Raw genomic sequence first — 19547 nt, 5'->3', positions numbered from 1 at the left:
GGTTCAGTCCTATTTTCCATGGACGACATAAAGGTTTGTTACAATAAAATTGTTGAATTGATGAAGTATGTCAAAGCTTGTTACAATTACAAAAATTGGATGGAACTGGTTCGATATACACAAAGTATGTGTAGGTATGCACTGTCAGCAAATTATATACAACTAAAAGATAATGATCAAAGTAAAAGAGTGGCTATGTACATTGACAGAAGGCCAAAAACAATAGGAAATATTGCAAGTTTTATAAACTAGTACATGACCTAGGTCAACTAATAGGCAACCCAATATTGCATATTTGAGGCATGCGAGAGAAACTGTGTATTCGTATGTGTGATAAAATCAATAAGTGCAGGGGAAGAGCTACTAATCGATTACAATTTGATTCGCATAGATTCAAACATGGATAATATCATGGGGGTGGTACGCACTTATATATACCATTTAAACCAACCTCCAATTAATGACTCCAATATAACATTTTTATATTTAATTTTTGTCACAACGTGACATTGATCTGATACATAACACTGATTGGGATGTAGCTCTGGGCACTTCTACCAAGTAGGTGAACCTCACTATAATTGTACAAATTAGATACAAGCAAAATGTTATATTATTATGTTCTTTTCTTTAGGGTTTTGGATTAATTCTGATAATGTTAGTAATATTTTTGTCAAAGATGAATGTTCAGGGAAAGGCACCTGCAGTAGGTGAGATCATCAATACAGAGGTGGACTCACTATTATGTGATGATGGCATCGCATATTCCACAAACGCTACTGAAATGGTAAGAAAGACACACAAAAAAAATTAATAAAGAAATTCTTAAATTGTTATTCATAGTCCCTCAAACTGATGAGGTATAAGAGAGGGTGAAACAATTGATAGAGAGAGAACAAAACTTGCAAGTAAGCAGTCATGAAATCTTTAATTATAACATAAGTTCATTCATATTTTATACTCTTTTATGTCATGAACTAAAATGTGTACGTGTTGTTTTTACAGGAACTTTTGCATCCTCATGAAGCTAGTGGCCATGATAAGGGTACTCCAGGTAGTTCAAGTGATGACCATGTTTTGTGCATAGACCAACTCATATTTTTACATGTTACTGTCCTTCCATTAATGTGTTATTGCTCATATATTTAATGTATTAATCTTCATGTGCTATCCATGTTCCTATGCATACACCACCTCATCCGACCCCATCGTCTACACCTATATTGTTGACTGAAGGCATTGTGTACTGCACCAACCTGTGCAACAAGACATGTACCTGGAGATGAAGAGGCCACTAGTGGTGAAATTTAGCAACATTTCTTGGATCTTCCTATATTACTAGTACGGGAACATTGTCTGTCACATTTGTGGTGACTGGTGATCTTGTTTTCATAAAGATATAGAAGGTTGTAGGTACTTTAAAATTATTATTATATATAGTCCAATTGTAATTTATTTATTGATCACTCATTTTGGACTAATGATCACATGATTTTTTTGCAGGCAATGATGTATTTTATAAACATCTAAATGATATTACATTGGAGATATTTGGGCCCACCTTACATACATGGTGGAATGCCCAAAATCAACAATTAAAAGATGAACTCATAAACTATTTGGCTGTGTTGTTCGGAAATGACACATTCAACACAACCAAGGTCCTTCAGAAAGATGGTACATATCTAAAGTATGTGAGGGACCAATATAGGATACATTTAGAAAAGAACATAAAGTATGAGCATCCCCCCATGATTCTAAAGAGGGAGTGGAAGGATTTGATTTCAAATGGAAAGGAGAAAGATGGAATGAGAAAAGGACATACACGACTGAGCGAAGGAAGGTATGTGATACTATTAATAGTTTAATTATGTACTAATTACTCTTCATATTTACATAATCTAACATATTTCAAACTTTTCATAGGCTTCCCGACACATCGAAGGCAACTAAGGCAAGACTAGAAAAGCACAGACAACACAAACTTGGCTCTGGTGGTTATATGAAAGTTGTCGCATGAATTGTAAGTATAATAAATGAAATATCACATCGAATAATAAATTGCAAAAAAAAAATTTTATTCAAACAATAGAAGTAAAATTCATGATATTAAGCAAAAATGCAAGGCTCTGAATTAAATAGAGCGCCCATAGAAGATGACATGAAAATTGCTTTCCAGCAAGGCTATAGAGCTGTGGTTGAATGCCTAAGAGAATTGAGTGGGCAAACACAAGATTTCAATGCATTCATCACATAGTAAATAAGCTAAATGAAAATTATTTAAAATTGAATACTTGAGCAATAATCTATTCGATGTTAATTTCCAACATAAAGTGACTATATTTCTTTTAAATAAGCAAGCAATGATAACAATGCAAATGAAATTGGAATGAATCCCGCTAAGGGTGGAACACAACCTATACATGATGAAGGTCATGGTGTGCATCTCGGTACTAGAGGTATTCATGTTCTATACAATTTTTTTTATGTAATTATTAATACAATTAAACATCTTTAATTGAAATTGGTGTAGTAATTAATGTAACCATTTTTGTTTTTATTTTAGAGCATGTAGAGTGTGGTGAACAAGTGGAGCATGATCAGGGTAGACAACATCAGGAACGTGATGTGCCCCCATCAGGTAAAGAGGACCACTGTTATTCCTTTAAACAAATCTATTGCAATTGGTGTATTAATTAATGTAACCTTTCGTGTTTCAACTCTAGAGGATTTAGAGGGTGTTCAACATGTTGAGGATGAGGCTAGACAAAATAATTAGGAAGATGATGTGGCCCTATCAGGTAAAGAGCACCCTTGTAATGTTTTTTTAATTAATGAAATACTTGTAACAATAATTAAAAATCTTATGAATTTAACCCATTTCTTTGTTATTTCAGTAGACCTCCCTTTGCCTAGGCGTCCTCGTCGTGAGTAAAAGACTAGGCATACATTAAGATCACAAGCAGAGGGAACAACAACTGAACAAGGGGAAAATAATGAAGAAAAAGATGCTCCATTTAGTCTTTACTTAAAAAAAAATGATTGTAATCGTATTATTTGTTAATGAACGTAATTATGTATTAATGAATGATATGTGTTAATGAATGTTAATAAATGTTATGTGATAATGAATGAATGTTATATTTTATTAATGGATGAAAGAATGAATGAATGTTATATGTTAACAAGGAATTTAGAGTGATGTTAGGGGGGGAGAGGGGCCAAATGAGCTTCCACCTTCACGTGGTTGGCCCTATTAAGTAGAGAATATTAAACTATTCTTGAAACAAAGAGAAGCTCAATAAGGTAGCACACTTTTCAATATTTCATTATGCTCCACTGTTAATATTATTGAATAATATGTATTGAATCTTAATTGCAAGGTCTAATAAAGCCAACACGAGCAACAAAGCAAGAAGTTACTTAGTGGAGACCAACATAGGTAAGGTCCTTGATTAAGATTTTGTTGTTTATATTCATATTATTAATTAAAAAAAATAGATTGAGATAGTGCCTTAAACCCCTATAGAAGCTCACTGGTTTGATGTTCCAAGGTTGCTATCCATCATATCAACATCTCTCTCTGTCATTTTACTGATATCATTGTCCATTACTTTGGCTCACACCTATTGAAATAAGGTCTTATATCACTGCAACTATCATTGTGGTATTTCATGACTTTGTATCTCTATCACAATACTCCTTTCTTTATTAACCTGTGTTCTTTATGTTGAGCAATGTATGGCTATTTCTTAATAAAAGCTTTGAACCTAATGATAGACTATTACTGTATGGCATCTATGAAAAGCTCCTATATTAGGTTTTGATACATTGTGTTGATATGTCACTCATGCTTTTATAGTGTTTTGGATTTGTCAACTATTATAACTTTCTTCCATAGGGGGCTACTCTTTAGGAGGTTGAACCAAAATCTCTTCACCTTCACTGATTCTTAAGGTCAATGTGCCTTGTGTTTTGGAAGATGATGACGATGTTACTATCAAAAAATAGTCTAGCTGCTCTATGACTATATTGAGTGTATTATGACTGACCAAAAATATTAGGCACTATTCTGCATTCTCAAGCTATTATTACTCATGAAATGAGTTGCTTTGTCACTATTTCTTCTCATATGATATCTCTATCTTAATTTGAGATAGTAACATGGGACTAATGTTTGGTCTCTTATGACTTGTTGATGCCAAAGTCACAAGTCATCCTACTTTCATTATGTTTCCATTTGAATTGTTAGATTTGTGTGCTATGACTTTGTTCTTGATGTCTTAGGAACCTATAGCTTATGATTGGAAGGTTGCCTTCATGAGACTATGGTTGAATGACCTTTCTCTATCATTATGCTTGATTTTATACATAGACACCATGCAATCATCATGATTTTTTTGTAATCAAGAATGTTCACTCTTGCCATAAGAGTTCTCCCTTGGACTGAGACTTTGTCACATACTTCTTAATAGCTTGTTGTGGCTCTTTGAGACTGGAATACTCCTTATTGAATTGTAAATGCTTTTGGTACCTAATCATTGTCCTAAAGATGCTACCCCTACTATTAATTTCTAAGTTTGTTCTTCTTACTCTATCCATTGCCATCTTATTCACTATTCTCAGAGGTCCCTTGACTAATTTGTGATGGCTTGTTAATTGATACCCATGGTTATCTCCTTATCTTTATTAACTTTACCAGTGCTTCTTATTGATTTTGACTATGAATAAAGACACTATCTCGGCATATCTTTGGTCTGCTATTATGATTGGACTAAGATCATCGCTTTCCTTTTAACTAGAAACATGTTGTGAGTACCCTTTCATTAAACAATATGGTATTGTGATTTCTAACTCCTTCTTGAGGTTGTTTCCTCTACCATTGCTTCTTTGACCTATACCATCTTGTTTGACTACCATATAGGTTTGTGGTATTTTATTCATTATGCATAGGTCAACAATAAAGCTTTAAATGACTGCACTTTTGGGTATTCTTGATCTTTAACATTCACTGTCATAGATTTGAATGTTTTCTCAAACCATGACTATCTTCCAAATTGGTTGCAATTATTCATTTAACTTTTTAAAAGGGCAATCACCAAATAAACCAAATATTTGTCTAAGCCTGCGATCAAAGATTAGCTAAGTCTATTAAGTAGCTAAGATCAAGATTTATTAGTCTAAGATCCAACTATTGTGAGAAATTAAGTAAAAGTGGAACCCATTTTGAAGTGATCCATGACTTTCATTGTGATTGAGGAAAGGAGTTTTGATGCAGAGTCATAGGGAAACTTGGTAGAATACCCAATCCCAACACACATACACACTCTCCAAGGGACTTACTCACTCACTTTACCCTTCTCAAATGACTCAACAAGTCACTGGTTGATAACAAATGTTTTCAATGTGACCTTCCTTCCTATAGCCCTAATTCCCAATAGGCTATACATACCCTTACAAAGGCAATACACCAACAATATGGAAAAGACCCAAACTACCCATACACAATTCCTTCTTACATCCTATGAGACATGATTCAAGCATTGGAAGTGATTCTTAAACTTCCTAATATCCTTGTTATTCACAAAAGATTCACAATCCTACTAGCCCTAGTTTTTTATTTTTTGGACAATAACTCACAATTCTCCCAAAACATTAAGCAAACAAATGATACTGAGATGGAGAGTTGTGTGTCTTCAGGGAAGCGCACCTAGGGCATACTCATGGAGTGTGGGAATTATCATGTTTTTATTATTTAGATGGGGACATCACAGTGAGTGTTTTGGAGTATGTGTGGGGTTAGTGCAAACCCAATAAAAGTCATTGTGGCCCTTGGATGGCCAAGAAACTCATCATTCTATGATTTTCCTAAAGTGGGGATGTGGCTAGCTGAGAGAGTTGTTTGATTGAAATTTTGTGAGTATGATGTATTTAATGGGTTTTATGATTGGTTTGTGATTGGGAAAGGTGTGTGGATGTTTTGAGAAGTGTTTGAAGGTGTCTAGAGACCTTAGAATGAGTAAATAGCTTAGTTCCTTATGACTATCCTAAATGTGTATGACTTTCATAGAAAGGCAATATTGCAATAGTTGGTCTTATTGAGACTTTTGGGTGGAAGGGAGGGTAAAGAATGGTGTTTTATCAATGTGGAGCAGTCTCCTTGATGTTGTTATGAAGAGCCCTGGGTTGGTGTGTTCCTACTTGGCATTGGAAGTTGTGTCTATAAGCAATTAAGAGTCCTTTAGGAGGTATCCTTGTGAGTAGGATTTTGGGGTTCAATGTGAATTAGGAGGTGGAGAGCATCAAGTTGGCCTTCCAGGAAAGTTAAGTAAGCCTAAACTAATGTGTATTAATGGTTGGATGAAGGTTAGGAAGCATGAGTGCATTATTGGGAAGTGCAAACCTTGTGAGTACCTAGTGGCCTTCTGAGGGCTCTTGAAGTTTGGGAAGGGTAATCACCTTGTTTGAATAGGCGATTTGGGATAAAGATACCCCTAATTGGCTAAGTTTTTTTGGGAGAAAGATCAACCACACTCATACAAACCATAGTTAATATGTATTCTGATCATGGGTATCTTTTTTTCTATGACATCAATCAACATATTAGACTGTGTGTCCTATAGGATTTTCTATGTGGGTTTCTGTTGTTGTTCATTGCCTTTCATTTTATAATATCAATCCTTAAGTCAAATTTGATTAGTTTTAATTATATTACTAAATATCATCGTATTTTGTGAGGAGACATTCTCTGACACTAGCAGTTTACATATATTCAATTTAATAATTAACTTTATTTATTGATTAGGATGCTTGCTATTCTATTTTATATTATTTTTATTGAATAGTTATTTTTCTGAATTTTATTTATTATTATATTTTTTTTTTCAATAAAAGTGGATTATTCCACTAAACTTTTTTATTAATATTTTTTATTTTTTACATAGGATTCAAAGAGAATACCGAAGGAAAGAACCCTGGGAAGAAAACCTTCGGTCACATCTCATAAAATAAACCTATAGTATCTAACGGATCAGTTTATACACCCCGCCCAAAACCAAATACAAAATGCGGCCACAACACATATAATATGAGTTTTGCATAGAGCCCATATGACAATTTGCCAAAAAATCCCATCGGATAATTTTCAAATGTAGACTCCACAGCTGCTATCAATGGAAGAAGACATAATTTTCCAAAGCCCTATGCCAAATCCCATGAGCCAAAAACCTTCCTACCAGAAAAGAAAGTATCAAAAAACCTTTGGAAAAACACTATTGTATCAAATACCATGAGCTTGAACTCTCCTCCAGACAATGAACATGAATACTTGAAATGAAAGGGGAAAGCAGGAATAATTATCATCATAAAATTTTACATCAACATTACTCAAGAAAATCACATAACTATTGTTGCAAACCTTCCCATACCCTAGAAGGAATTTCCTCAAAACCCACCTCTTGTTGATTAGCATTGCTATCAATGGCTAAATTTGCCAAATAATCTACAATCTTATTAACTTCTCTATAATAATGGGATACCAAGAAAGATTCAAACAATTCTAATTTTTGTAAAATGGGATCAAGTATATGCTACAAATTCTAACAATTCGATTTATTTTTTATAACACATCGAATAATCACCATAGAATCACCTTCAATTATTAAGTCCTTAATTCCCAAAGAGATTGCCTTATCCAATCCAAAAGACAAAGCATGAAATTCCACATAATTGTTAGTTTTAAAACCAATAGCATGACACTTAGCTCGAATAAAATTTGCATTATGATCATAAATTACCATGCCTACCTTAGCCAGCCTAGGGTTACCATGAGAGGCCCCATCAAAATTTAGTTTAAAGTGCCCCTGCGGAGGAGGTTTCCATCTAGCAAAGCATCTCTTACCTATTGCATCATTCTTTTTTAAAATTGAACCATGAGAGGGTAAATCTAACAACATCTTCCAAACTCTAGTAACTCTACTATCCCAGTGTGAAAAAGAAGTAATATTTTCCAAATTCTTATAAATAAATGACAAACCAACCTTAGAGATTGAAGAATCATTTTTTAATAGAACCTCAGACACAAGAGAACTTATTTTTTTAAATATCTTGTATTTTCTCTCTAGCCAAACATTCCAAATCACAATAGATGGAGATATGATCCAAAGGCATGCATAAAAAGATGAGGCAAACATAAAGGGCCAAGATCTAAAATGTGAAATGAGATCCTTACCAATAACAAAGGATATATTTAACTTCTCAAACAACCACTGCAAACATTCATAAGCATAATCACAATGTAGGAACAGGTGTGAAGAAGATTCCAATTTTTTGTTAGAAAGGACACAAGGGAAAACAACAGTAATACCAAGCCTGTCTAGTCTCATACCTGTAAGGACTCTATCCTGAACTACCAACCAATCAAAGGCTCCAGCTTTAGGAAGGCAAGCCAAATGTCAAAACAACTTATAAGGCCAAGATGATAAATCTTTAGCAACCATAAGAGAGTTGTAACCATCTTTAACAATGTACTTACCAAAAATATTCTTTGTCCAAATAAGTTCATCCTTAGAATCCAAAAGAAATACAATTCTATCCCCCAAAATCTTCTCAAAATCTAATTTCATACTTTGATCAACATCTAAGAAATCAATCGGCTTCCATCTAGCTAGCTTAAGGGGTCCACTAGTCAAAATTTCCAAATAACCTGCTAAAAAACACCCCAAAGGGAGGAAAGAACAGTGATCAAAGGAGACCAATCCCTAATATTCCCCAAAGGTGTGTGTCCATTCCATACTTCATCCCAGAATCTGACCTTTCTACCATTATGAACAATCCATGAGAGATGAGGCAAAATAACTGATCTACATTTACAAAAGAAATTCCAAATAGCAGAACCTGAAGGCAAATTTGAGACTTTAAAAATGTACTCTCTCGGTCCATTATTTAAATATTTGGCAAACATAATCTATGCCCATGAGGAGCTAGGCTTGTCATATAATTTCCAAACCAACTTAGCACGTAACGCTAAATTCTGATTCTCCAGACTCCAAATTCCTATTCCCCCAAGTTCCTTAGGCAAACATACCTTATCCCATGCAACTAAAGGGAGTTTCTTCTTGCCATCTTTATTATTGTTCCAAAGAAAATTTCTAAGAGTATCCTGTAAACTAACCATAGCTACTTTTGGAGACTTCAAAACAAACATGAGATATATGGGAACAACATTCAAAACAGACTTGATGAGAACAATTTTACCCGCCAAAGTTAACCATCTATGATTCCATGAGAGAATTCTTTTACAAATGACCAGAATAATCTTATCCCAAAAACCAATCTTATCCTATTTAACAAAGAAAGGAATCCCAAGGTAAGTACATGGAAGATTTCCAGTCTCAAATCCCCAAAAGGATTGCAACCTATGTTGAACTAGTTGTGATGTATTAAGGAAAAAAATCTTTGATTTATCACCATTCACTTTCTAACCAGAAAATGATGCATAATTTAGTATTATTCCTTTAATCACTTTTGCCTCAACTAACGAAGCATATCCAAATAACAGAGTGTCATCTACAAAGAGACAATGAGAAATAATTTGGGGAATATTCTAAATCCTTATACATTTCCAAAGCCCCCCCACTTTAGCAGCCCTAATAGCCCAACTAAAAGTTTCATCTAGGAGAATAAACAAAAAGGGAGAAAGAGGATCTCCTAGTCTCAAACCCCTAGAGGAAGTGAAAAAACCACAAGGAGAACCATTAATTAAAACCGAGAATCTTGCAGAAGAAATACATGCACGAATCCATTTGACCTAGGCCTTGGAAAAACCCAACTTCTCAAGAACAACACATAAAGCCCCCCACTCTACTCTATCATAAGCCTTCATCATGTCTAGTTTAAGTATCATGGTCAGGGTTCTTTGGGTGGAAATAGAATGCAGAACCTCATGTGCTACAATTGCACCCTCTGTCATCTCCCTTCTAGGAACAAAACCACCTTGCTCCAATGAAATGATCCTAGGTAGAATTTTTGCCAACCTAAGGGAAATCACCTTCGTAAATATCTTATAAAAAGTGTTACATAAAGCAATGGGGTGAAAGTTAGCAAAAGACTTAGTATCCTCTTTTTTAGGAATAATTGCAATCATTATAGTATTAAGTTCTTTTAAAATAGACTTATTTCTCCTAGCTTCCTCGAGAGCCAATAAAACATCATTTCCCACAAAATCCCAATATTTCTGAAAAAATAAAGGAGTAAAATGATTTTGTCCCGGAGCTTTATCCAAATTCATGGCAAAGACAACACTCTTAACTTCTTCTAAGGAAAAGGGAGACATCAACATCTTATTGTCTTCCAAAGATACTAAAGGAGGAATATTAGATATAATATCAATGTTGAGATTTCCATTTTTCGAAGATAATAATGACTTAAAAAATCTAATTGTCTCTGAAGCAATGTCCTCTAGCTCTGTCAATAAATTCTCATTCTGACACTGAATACAAGATATCCTATTCTTACATCTTTTAATCTTAGTTGAAGAATGGAAAAATTTTGTGTTCCTGTCACCATCTGAAAGCCATAACTCTCTAGATTTTTGTCTCCAATAGATTTCCTCTCTAGCTAACACCTCCTCAAGCTGTAATTTTAGTGACTTCAATTCATCAAAAATTTGTGGCACCATACCATGTTCAAGCACATGAGTATTAAGACACTCAATCATATCTTGAATCCTTTGTTTCTCCAAAAAAATGTTTTTACAATGCGAGATATTCCATTCCCTAATATTCAATTTCAAATAACTTAACTTCTTAGCAATCTGAAACATACGGGACCCATAACAAAAAGGAGCAGAATTCCACCATTTCATAAGTAGAGGCAAAAAGGAAGAATCCCTAAACCACATGGGCTCAAATTTAAATTGAGACTTAAAAGAAGCCCTATCCTCAATAATTGAAAGGGAAATTGGAAAATGATTAGAACCCGAGACTGGTAGAATAGAGGAAAAGAATTCAAAATATGAATCAATCCAATTCTCAAATAACAAAAACTGATCTAATCTCTCAGCAATCTAAGAAAAAACCCTTCTCATGTTTGTCCATGTGAAAACCCCATTCTGAGACTTACAATCAAAAAGGCTCATATCAGAAATATTGAAATCCCCAAAGTCATCCATAATCCTTTTATTAGGGAAAACACCTCCTCTTTTCTAATCTAAATCAGTGATAGCATTAAAATCACCCCCAAAGATAATAAAGGAACCATGTTTTAAGGGAGAAGAAATCCTCTTTAATTCACCCCATAACTTACTCTTCCCTTGAATTCTTGACGGAGCATAAATGTTAAAAAGCTAGAATTTAACCTTCGAAATCTTGCTTATAACTAAAGTCAACATCCAATTTGTAGCATATGCCACTAACTGTACCTCAATATTATAATTATTCCAAAGTAGTGCCAAACCTCCTGAAGCACCACAAGTAGGAGAAGAAAGAAAAATCCACCTTTTCTAAGATGAAAAAACCAAATCAACAGACTCCTTTGAAAACTTTGTTTCTTGCAACATAAAAATATCACACTTAATTAAGTCCATCTGGGACTTAATTAATCGTCTCTTGTTAGGGAAATTTAAGCCCCTAACACTCCAAGAAATAATTCTCATTGTGCTCAAGGGAAGGCTGAAGCTCCCCTCTTCCCATTAATCGAATAATTTTTGCTTTCCCCAAAGCAACCTTGCAAATTACGTTTCACATCCCCTGATCTTGTCACAAGAGGACTAGTCATGGATCTTTTACTCCTCTTTCTTTTTACACTTACAGGACTTAGGCATGTTTTCTTAGGCCTACCAAGAGAGACCAAATGCCTCCCTTGCCCACCAGTAGGAGAAAGGGACAAAGTCTTTTGAATTCCAGCATCAATTTCCATTTGAGTCTTAAGATTATTTGGAGGCCTACCTCTCCTAGGAGAAACCACCGATGGTAAAAAAATTAGAGTTGTTTGGACAATTGGTAAACTCTTGCATGACTTTGGAGAAGCCAGGATAATTGGGTTATCTTCAAAACCCAACTCTATTGTAGCCAAAACTGCAAAAGGATTAGTAGATGCAGAAATTGGAAGGGTCGAGTTTATACCCCCCAGATCATTCTCAATTGAACAAACAACTCTATCGGTAATACCTTCATCCATTTGATGTGCATGATTGTTAAAAATATCATTTATTTGCTGAACCAGATTCTCATCTGACATAATAACAGGGATAACCTCTGACGGATTACTATTCCCTAAGGAAGATTCATTAGCCATATTAATTTCAACTTTGAGAGGGGAATTATTAGACACCAAATTCTTAATTTCCTAAACTAAAGAAGCATCATTAGGAAAACCTATGGTAGGTACCTGTTTAATAGTTTCCATATCAACCACTACATTTTTATTTAAATTCACATTCTTTGAAGAATCCAAAATCTCCTTTTGAGTGCATGAAGACAAATTGTCATCCTCACCTTTTGTGTGATTATTTGGCATCTTAGGGCAATCTATCATCAATGGATGATCTACTCCATTCATCGGGGGATTACCATCCACTATACCCCCATTATTAGAAAATGTCTTTAGTAAAGATGAAAATGAGACCGAACCTGAAGTGTGATCATTTGGTTTCCCAAAACTATGACACAATGGATTATTTTCAAGATTAATGTGACCTGTTTCTACCAATTTATGCGAAGAGACATTTCCACATCCTTCAACCAAAGGTCCCACCGACAAACTATCTTTATTAAGGGATTTAGGGACAGAGCCAACAACTTGCTTGGTTTTCTTAAAATCCATAAGTAACGGAGCATCCAAAACTAAAGGAGACTTAAGAATCTCCATATCTAATTTCTCAATTGTCTGGTGCCAAATACCATCATGAGACTTGATATTACAAGTACGAGGGCAAACATTGTTAGGGTTAATAAGAACACAATTTTTTACCAAAACCTTCCCCTCCACAAAGTCCATTTTAGATGTTAAAAAAGTTCCAATAGTATTTCCAATTTTCTCAAGAACATCTGGATCCATAAATTCAAAAGAAATATTAGGTAAACCAAATCAGAAAGGAATAAGTTTCAAACTAGACCAAGAAAGAACAAAGAAAGATTTCCAAGCCGCAATTGAAATTAAATGTTTTCCAAACCAATGATGCAAATTTCTTAATACCTCATCTCTAAAAGTAGGAGAATCAAAGACAATAATAAAAGCATTCACAGACAATAATTGAAAATAATGCATATCCCCCCATCTTTCCTGCAATTTATGATAAATCTTTAACAAACTAATTTGATCACCCCAAATTTCCCCAGAAATAGCATTCGTATGCAAATAATTTACTTTCTTATCGACATAGGAACCCAAAAGATCGATACAAGGGATAGGAGCCCAAACCTGTGATGAAGAAACCCCAAGCAGAATAGGATCAGTAGATATCTTACATACCTTTTCCGGACTAGCTTCCTTGAGGTTCACATTTACCTTATTTCCCATCTACATGAAGAAACAAAAACCCTAGCCGAAGTCTCCTTATTTGCCAAGCCAACAACCCTAGCAAACGTTCCCTGATTGCCTAGATCCAAAGACCCTTTCCCCGAAAATCCCTTCAATTGCTTCTCAGAATTCCCTTGATTCACACCATTATTAAAATGCCCTCGAGTGAATCTCCTTCCATTGTTATTCTACCTCCATGCCACACTACGTCTGTTCCAAAAGAATCCTTGAAAGTATTTTGAAACTAGCTGAAAAACCTTATTATTTCTGCTCTGGTTTACCGGTATCGCCATGTCCTTCCATCTACCATTTGTATAGACCCACTGTGGAACATGAGGCGGGTCTTCCCAGCCCACATCCACCCATGAACCCAAATGCCTTCTATCGGCCATTATGGTCTTTTAGATTTGCTTTACGGTGTTGCCGCTTTCGCCTTCTATAAAACCCTAAAATGTTCGTCGTCCTTCACTGAGATCACGGGTTGATTTCGCTATCATTCAATATTTTCTATCTTTTTATTCCTTCGCTCTGCCTAGTCTCAGGATGTCCTAGCCATATTAATGAGTGTGATAGATCCACAAACATTAATCCATATATGCCACAAAATTTGAAAATGAAACATGTTGATTGATTCTTCACCTGATGTTGTGAACCCTTGTATTTCAGGTAATCTATCGATCTGTTTCCTTAACTCCATAAGCCACTATAACTACGTTTTGAGCTGTGTTGCTAGACAAAAGTGAATAAGGCCCTTTATTCGCTGCCTGAGATATTGCTTATGTGTCTAGCTTGAAATCTGGATCTGATTTGTTGTGTCTGGCAATTGGCTCCTAATTCCCAATGTGCATTTAACCTTTGATCTGATCGATATACGCTTGATTGCCGCGAACAAGAGGCAATTCGCACAAAAAGAGAACTTCTGTTTTTTACTCTTGCTCTCGTGCCCTACCTCTTTTGATTTTTGATATTTGTCCTCAAAATTTGATCAGTGATATGACTATTGATGTCCAAGGGTTCGCTAAATTCGCCTTTATTCTTTGACCGATATAGCTGTTGAAGGATGAATTTCACCTTTCAATTGATGTTCTCCGCACCACATTTTCAAGAAAATCTCCTGGGGGTTACAACTTACACCAATTTGCAAAAGAAAACTTGAAACAGTACAAAGACCGTTTATTTGAACTGCAGTCCTTGGTAACAGAATGATTGATTGGATCACGCCCACGAACAAGAGGCAATTCGCACAACAAGAGAACTTTTGTTTTGATTTTATTTATTATTATATAAATTGTACAATATTATATTATTGACAAAATAAAAAAATTATTATTTATTATTATATTTGTTTTCTAATAACTTTTTTATTTTGTCAATAATATAATATTGTACAATTTATATTATTATTTGATAAATATGAAATTAATATTAATATTTAATAAATATAAATTATATATTAATTTTTTCTTTTTAATTATTATTAAGTGCTATCAAGAGGGGATAGCGCTCGTACATTGGTTTTCACCTAAACTGACTCAATGTCCTAAGCGGACACACATTAACTCAGATAATGAAGTATAATAGAGGCCCTCTCCCCAATATCGACCACCCAAACCACCTCTATAGCAAAAACCCAATTATCCTCAGAATATAGAAGTCGCCTGAAGGGGCCCAAATCACGATTCACCACCCCCACCCAAAAAAACCTCCCAAGCCTTAGAGATGAAGTTTCCTTTTCTCTCTCTTTCTACCCGAGTCACCACGACCTCCTCATCATCTGAATCCGAGCTCTCATCTGGCGGAATCAAATTATAGTGAGCATGGTTGAAAAACCAATCCAAAACACTCGTCCAACCGCTCACATCCAAGTCGAGAATGGCACTTTCCACTGCTCGACCATCCACCGATCTCACAAATCCATCAATCTTCTGAATGTATGCTTCCTTCAAATCGAGTATGTTGACTAGGGGACAAAGCACTGCTTCATAGATGAAGCCATCACACCAATATCTCTTCCCCCCAGTGTGCCCCTAGCTAAACGCCAAAGTGCATCCTATGTTATCTCATCCAAATGAAGGATTCTTCGACATTGTTGTTGGAGGGACTCATCCCTACATAGGCAGCTCAAATCAAAATGGTGAACCATCCTTTTAGCCATTTCTCCCCGAGTCCCTCAGCACCTTGATAAGCCCTTTATACAGAACTTGAGAAAAAAACATCTAAGCTAGCATGCATTCCGAAAAAGACTGAATCATTCCAAATAAAGACTACATGATTATCAACCTTATAGTTCATTGAGTCGTATCAAGAAAGATAAACATCTCCATTTCTAAGGGATTTGAACTCGTGATACATAATCCTTCCGTTGATTTGTGTCCAGTCCTCTACTAGTGAAACATCCCTTCCTTCCTCGATTGACGGTGCAGGATTTATTCGACAGATAAGCTTAGGTCAGAATCAAATCAGACTTTGATTCATTATACCATTCTTCATTACCTAATGCTTGACTTTTCCCGATTGTACATTCCACCAAGATCATCCTCTAGGATTTTGTTGAGTACTTTTGCTTGGAGTTTTGGTAAAACTATAATGTCTTCAATTTGCAAGCATTCTTACTTGGCATATTTTTTGTGGTAGAATTAGGGTCTATATTTTCTTATCAAATCATATTCCATATTTTCAATGGTTTATATTCTTTGATGGCAATTGTTTTTTTATTAAAAATATATCATGTTTGTCGGAATTCTGATGGACATGCCTAACGTAGGCTCCGACAAGAGTGGTTTACCAACGACGAAATTTTTCATCGCAAGCACAACACTCTCGTCATAGCCTCTAATTGTTTGTCATCATAATTCTGATGAAAAGGAGCACTATGCTTTGACAGGAATGTTGTACCTGTGATGATTGTCATTGTAGGTACAACATTCCCATCGAAGCATAGTTTCATCACACGTACAACATTCCCGTTGGAGCATAGTGCTCCCTTTTGTTGGAATTCCAACGACAACCCTAGTCTATGATTTGTTGGAGATTTGGTGACTTCGTCGGAAGTCAGACGAATTAGACCACCCCATTAGGTATCAAATTCCAATGAAATAGGTTTCAGAATTTCGACGAAAATTTTTCCGTCGAATAACGCGACAAAATTTGAGTGACGAAAATCTTGTCTCTATTTCGTAGTTCTACAACCTTAAATGTCGGAATTATGATGATAATTCGTCAGAAAATGACCCCAAATGTGTTAATGATACATACATATATATGTCTTTAAATCCATATATGTACACACACACACACACACACACACACACATGTATACATATATACATATATATACATACACACACACACACACATATACATATCTATATGTATACATATATATGTATATATATGTATATGTATATATATAGATATGTTTTATTTTCTCCCTTTTTTATTTAGTTTCTTGTTTAGTCATTTACTTATTTGTTTTTACTTATATTTACGTGGACACTACACACACACACACACAAATTCTTTCTCTTTCTTTAATTTTCATTTTGTTTTTTTGTTTGTATTCATTCGCTTATATGTATTCGCTCATTTGTATGTTTTTATATAGTTTCTTCCTCTTTTATATATACTTATAGATATTCTTGTTCTTTTGTGTTTGTATTGTATTCTTGTTTTTTTTTAATTTTTTTATTTTGTTTGTCCTATCTCCTAGCAAATTGTACCACTCCTCTACCATCTCATCTCCTTTTTAAGCTATTGTGTTTGTAATTTATCTACTTTCTCTCAACAAATCTCTCTCATCCTAATGATGGATCATGGAGTTTGATCTGAAATGTTGATGCAAAAAAAAATACACAAAGTTGAATCTAGAAGCTTATCATAATTTTGGGCTACAATTACTCTAATCTAGTTTGTAAAGGTACAAGAAGGCTATGAAGAAGTTACATGAGAAGTTAGACTTGTATATGCAGAGAATTTTGGACAAGAATAGGGAGAAAGAATTAAAAGAGGAGAGAGTGATTGAAGACTTTATTCATGTGTTGATTTCATAGGAAAATGAGAATGATGTTCTTATCTCACGGGCAAACGAGAATGGAGAAGCAATTCCTGATGAATATGCATTTATTAAGGCAGCTGCTCTAGTAAGTTGTTTTGACTTTCCTGGTTTTGGTGTTTTTGGTTTATAAATTCTCACTGAAATAGTGGAGAATTAGATAATATACCATAGGATAGTATTGAGATTCTACAAATTAGATTACATTCATAGTTTTTAGGATCAATGAGGATAAGGGTTTTTTTCTCATAGTGTGTTGGTTAGTGGTGTTGTTGTTGTAACCATTAAGGTTCAAACCCTCACTTGGTCATTATGATCGCATGCTTGTACCTTTCCTGATTCAATGTGCTCATGGGTTTGAGCCTCAAATAGATATAAAATGGGGACAACATCTCTCATTTGCAATCTAACAAGATATAAATATCTATTCTTTAAAAGATTGCATATACTTTGAATGTCAGAAATGATCTTTGTCCTTATGCTAAAAATAAGACGACGAGAAAACAAATTAAAAATAATAATACTGAAATTAATTATGATAGAATAAATAAGAAAAACACTAGAAAAATCAATACACAAACAAGAAAATAATAATAGGAATCACACAACCTTTAAAAATTGTAATAACATTCATAAAATCACCAAGTGTCTGCTAATATTTTGAATAAGACAATACTAAATCCTGATTAATTCCAATATCAACTGATTTAACCAAGGTCAAAAAAATCTGATACCTCAAAACAACCCTTCTGAAACCTCACATTCTAGAAAATATAGAAAATCCTTGTTATAGGAGAAAAGATCCAGAACTTAGACTTTGGTAGCTAATGCAGACAAACTTGAAATATGTTCTACCTTTTTCTCCAAAAAATTTGGCTTATGATTTGCAATTTCTTGGATCCCTGAAATGGCTAAGATTGCTCCCTGAAATCGCGTCAATTTAATAATAGAGTATTTAACTAGATCCTTCAACTTTCCAAGTGAAATAAATGAGATATGTGCATGGGAAAATAGGAAGCTAGCTAAACATAATTAGGGTCTTCAAAAGATAATTTAAAAGCATAATTAGGATGTATCAATGAAGGTGATGAGAAAGAGGAAGGCCATTTAATACTGGGAATGCATACTGGGAGGTTATCATATTCCTACAGGAACATTGCTAATGGCAAATGCATGGGCAACTCACAGGGACCCAAAAGTATCGAATAAGCCACTAGAATTTATACCAGAGCATTTTATGGAGAAAGAATTAGATATAGAGAACATAATGAGAGGGAATGATTTTGAGATGACTCCTTTTGGGGCAGGCAGAAGAGGATGTCCAGGGGCTTCTTTGGCAATATGTATGGTACAAACAACTGTTGCAAGGTTGTTGCAGAGCTTTGATTGGTTTGTTCCAGATGGAAGAGTGATTGACATGAATGAAGCGATTGGCTTGACAATGCCAAGTGCATTGCCTTTGGAGGCTACCATCAAGCCTCGTCTTTCTCATCATCTATACCAGCAACAAGTCTAGTCATATATATACCATTGAACTCCACTATTTTTAGTTCATGGTTTGAATGCAGAAAAAATATCACGTTCATATAATCGATCATCGATCATTGTCAGCTTAATGCCAAGAATAAATGAAATCCTTCCATGTTTTAGATCATTTTTTTTTTCAAAGGAAAACATATTCTGTGTGTTTTATTGAAGGAACGTCGTAGAGGCCACTGAAGCTTGTCTGGTTATTGCTTCCAGAAATTATTGCAGTACTACAATCTAATTTTAAAAACCATAAAGCTGATCTAAATTATAAGACATGTAGTTTATAAACTTCTAGCTTTTATTATTGTTAATATATTCATTATTTTATTTTACATTTTATGTTATTTTTTTAAATAGTTGTCAACAATATATAAACATTCATCTTATAATCATATAAACTATTATTTTTAAATTTATATAATTTATTTATTTATCATTATATTTTTCA

General features: G+C 34.5%; 1 protein-coding gene across 1 annotated transcript; it reads left to right on the top strand.

The window, feature by feature from the left end:
• The first annotated feature begins 679 nt into the window (after positions 1-679).
• Positions 680-19085, top strand: LOC131051392 (flavonoid 3',5'-hydroxylase-like). The gene is made up of 4 exons (XM_059214360.1): positions 680-787; positions 1006-1074; positions 17568-17694; positions 18721-19085. The coding sequence occupies exons 1-4, from the start codon at positions 680-682 to the stop codon at positions 19083-19085; spliced, it is 669 nt and encodes a 222-aa protein (XP_059070343.1).
• Positions 19086-19547: the final 462 nt, after the last annotated feature.

This window comes from Cryptomeria japonica, chromosome 11, assembly GCF_030272615.1.
Source record: "Cryptomeria japonica chromosome 11, Sugi_1.0, whole genome shotgun sequence".
Classification (NCBI taxonomy): Eukaryota; Viridiplantae; Streptophyta; class Pinopsida; order Cupressales; family Cupressaceae; genus Cryptomeria; species Cryptomeria japonica.
This window is presented reverse-complemented; position numbering and strand designations above follow the sequence as displayed.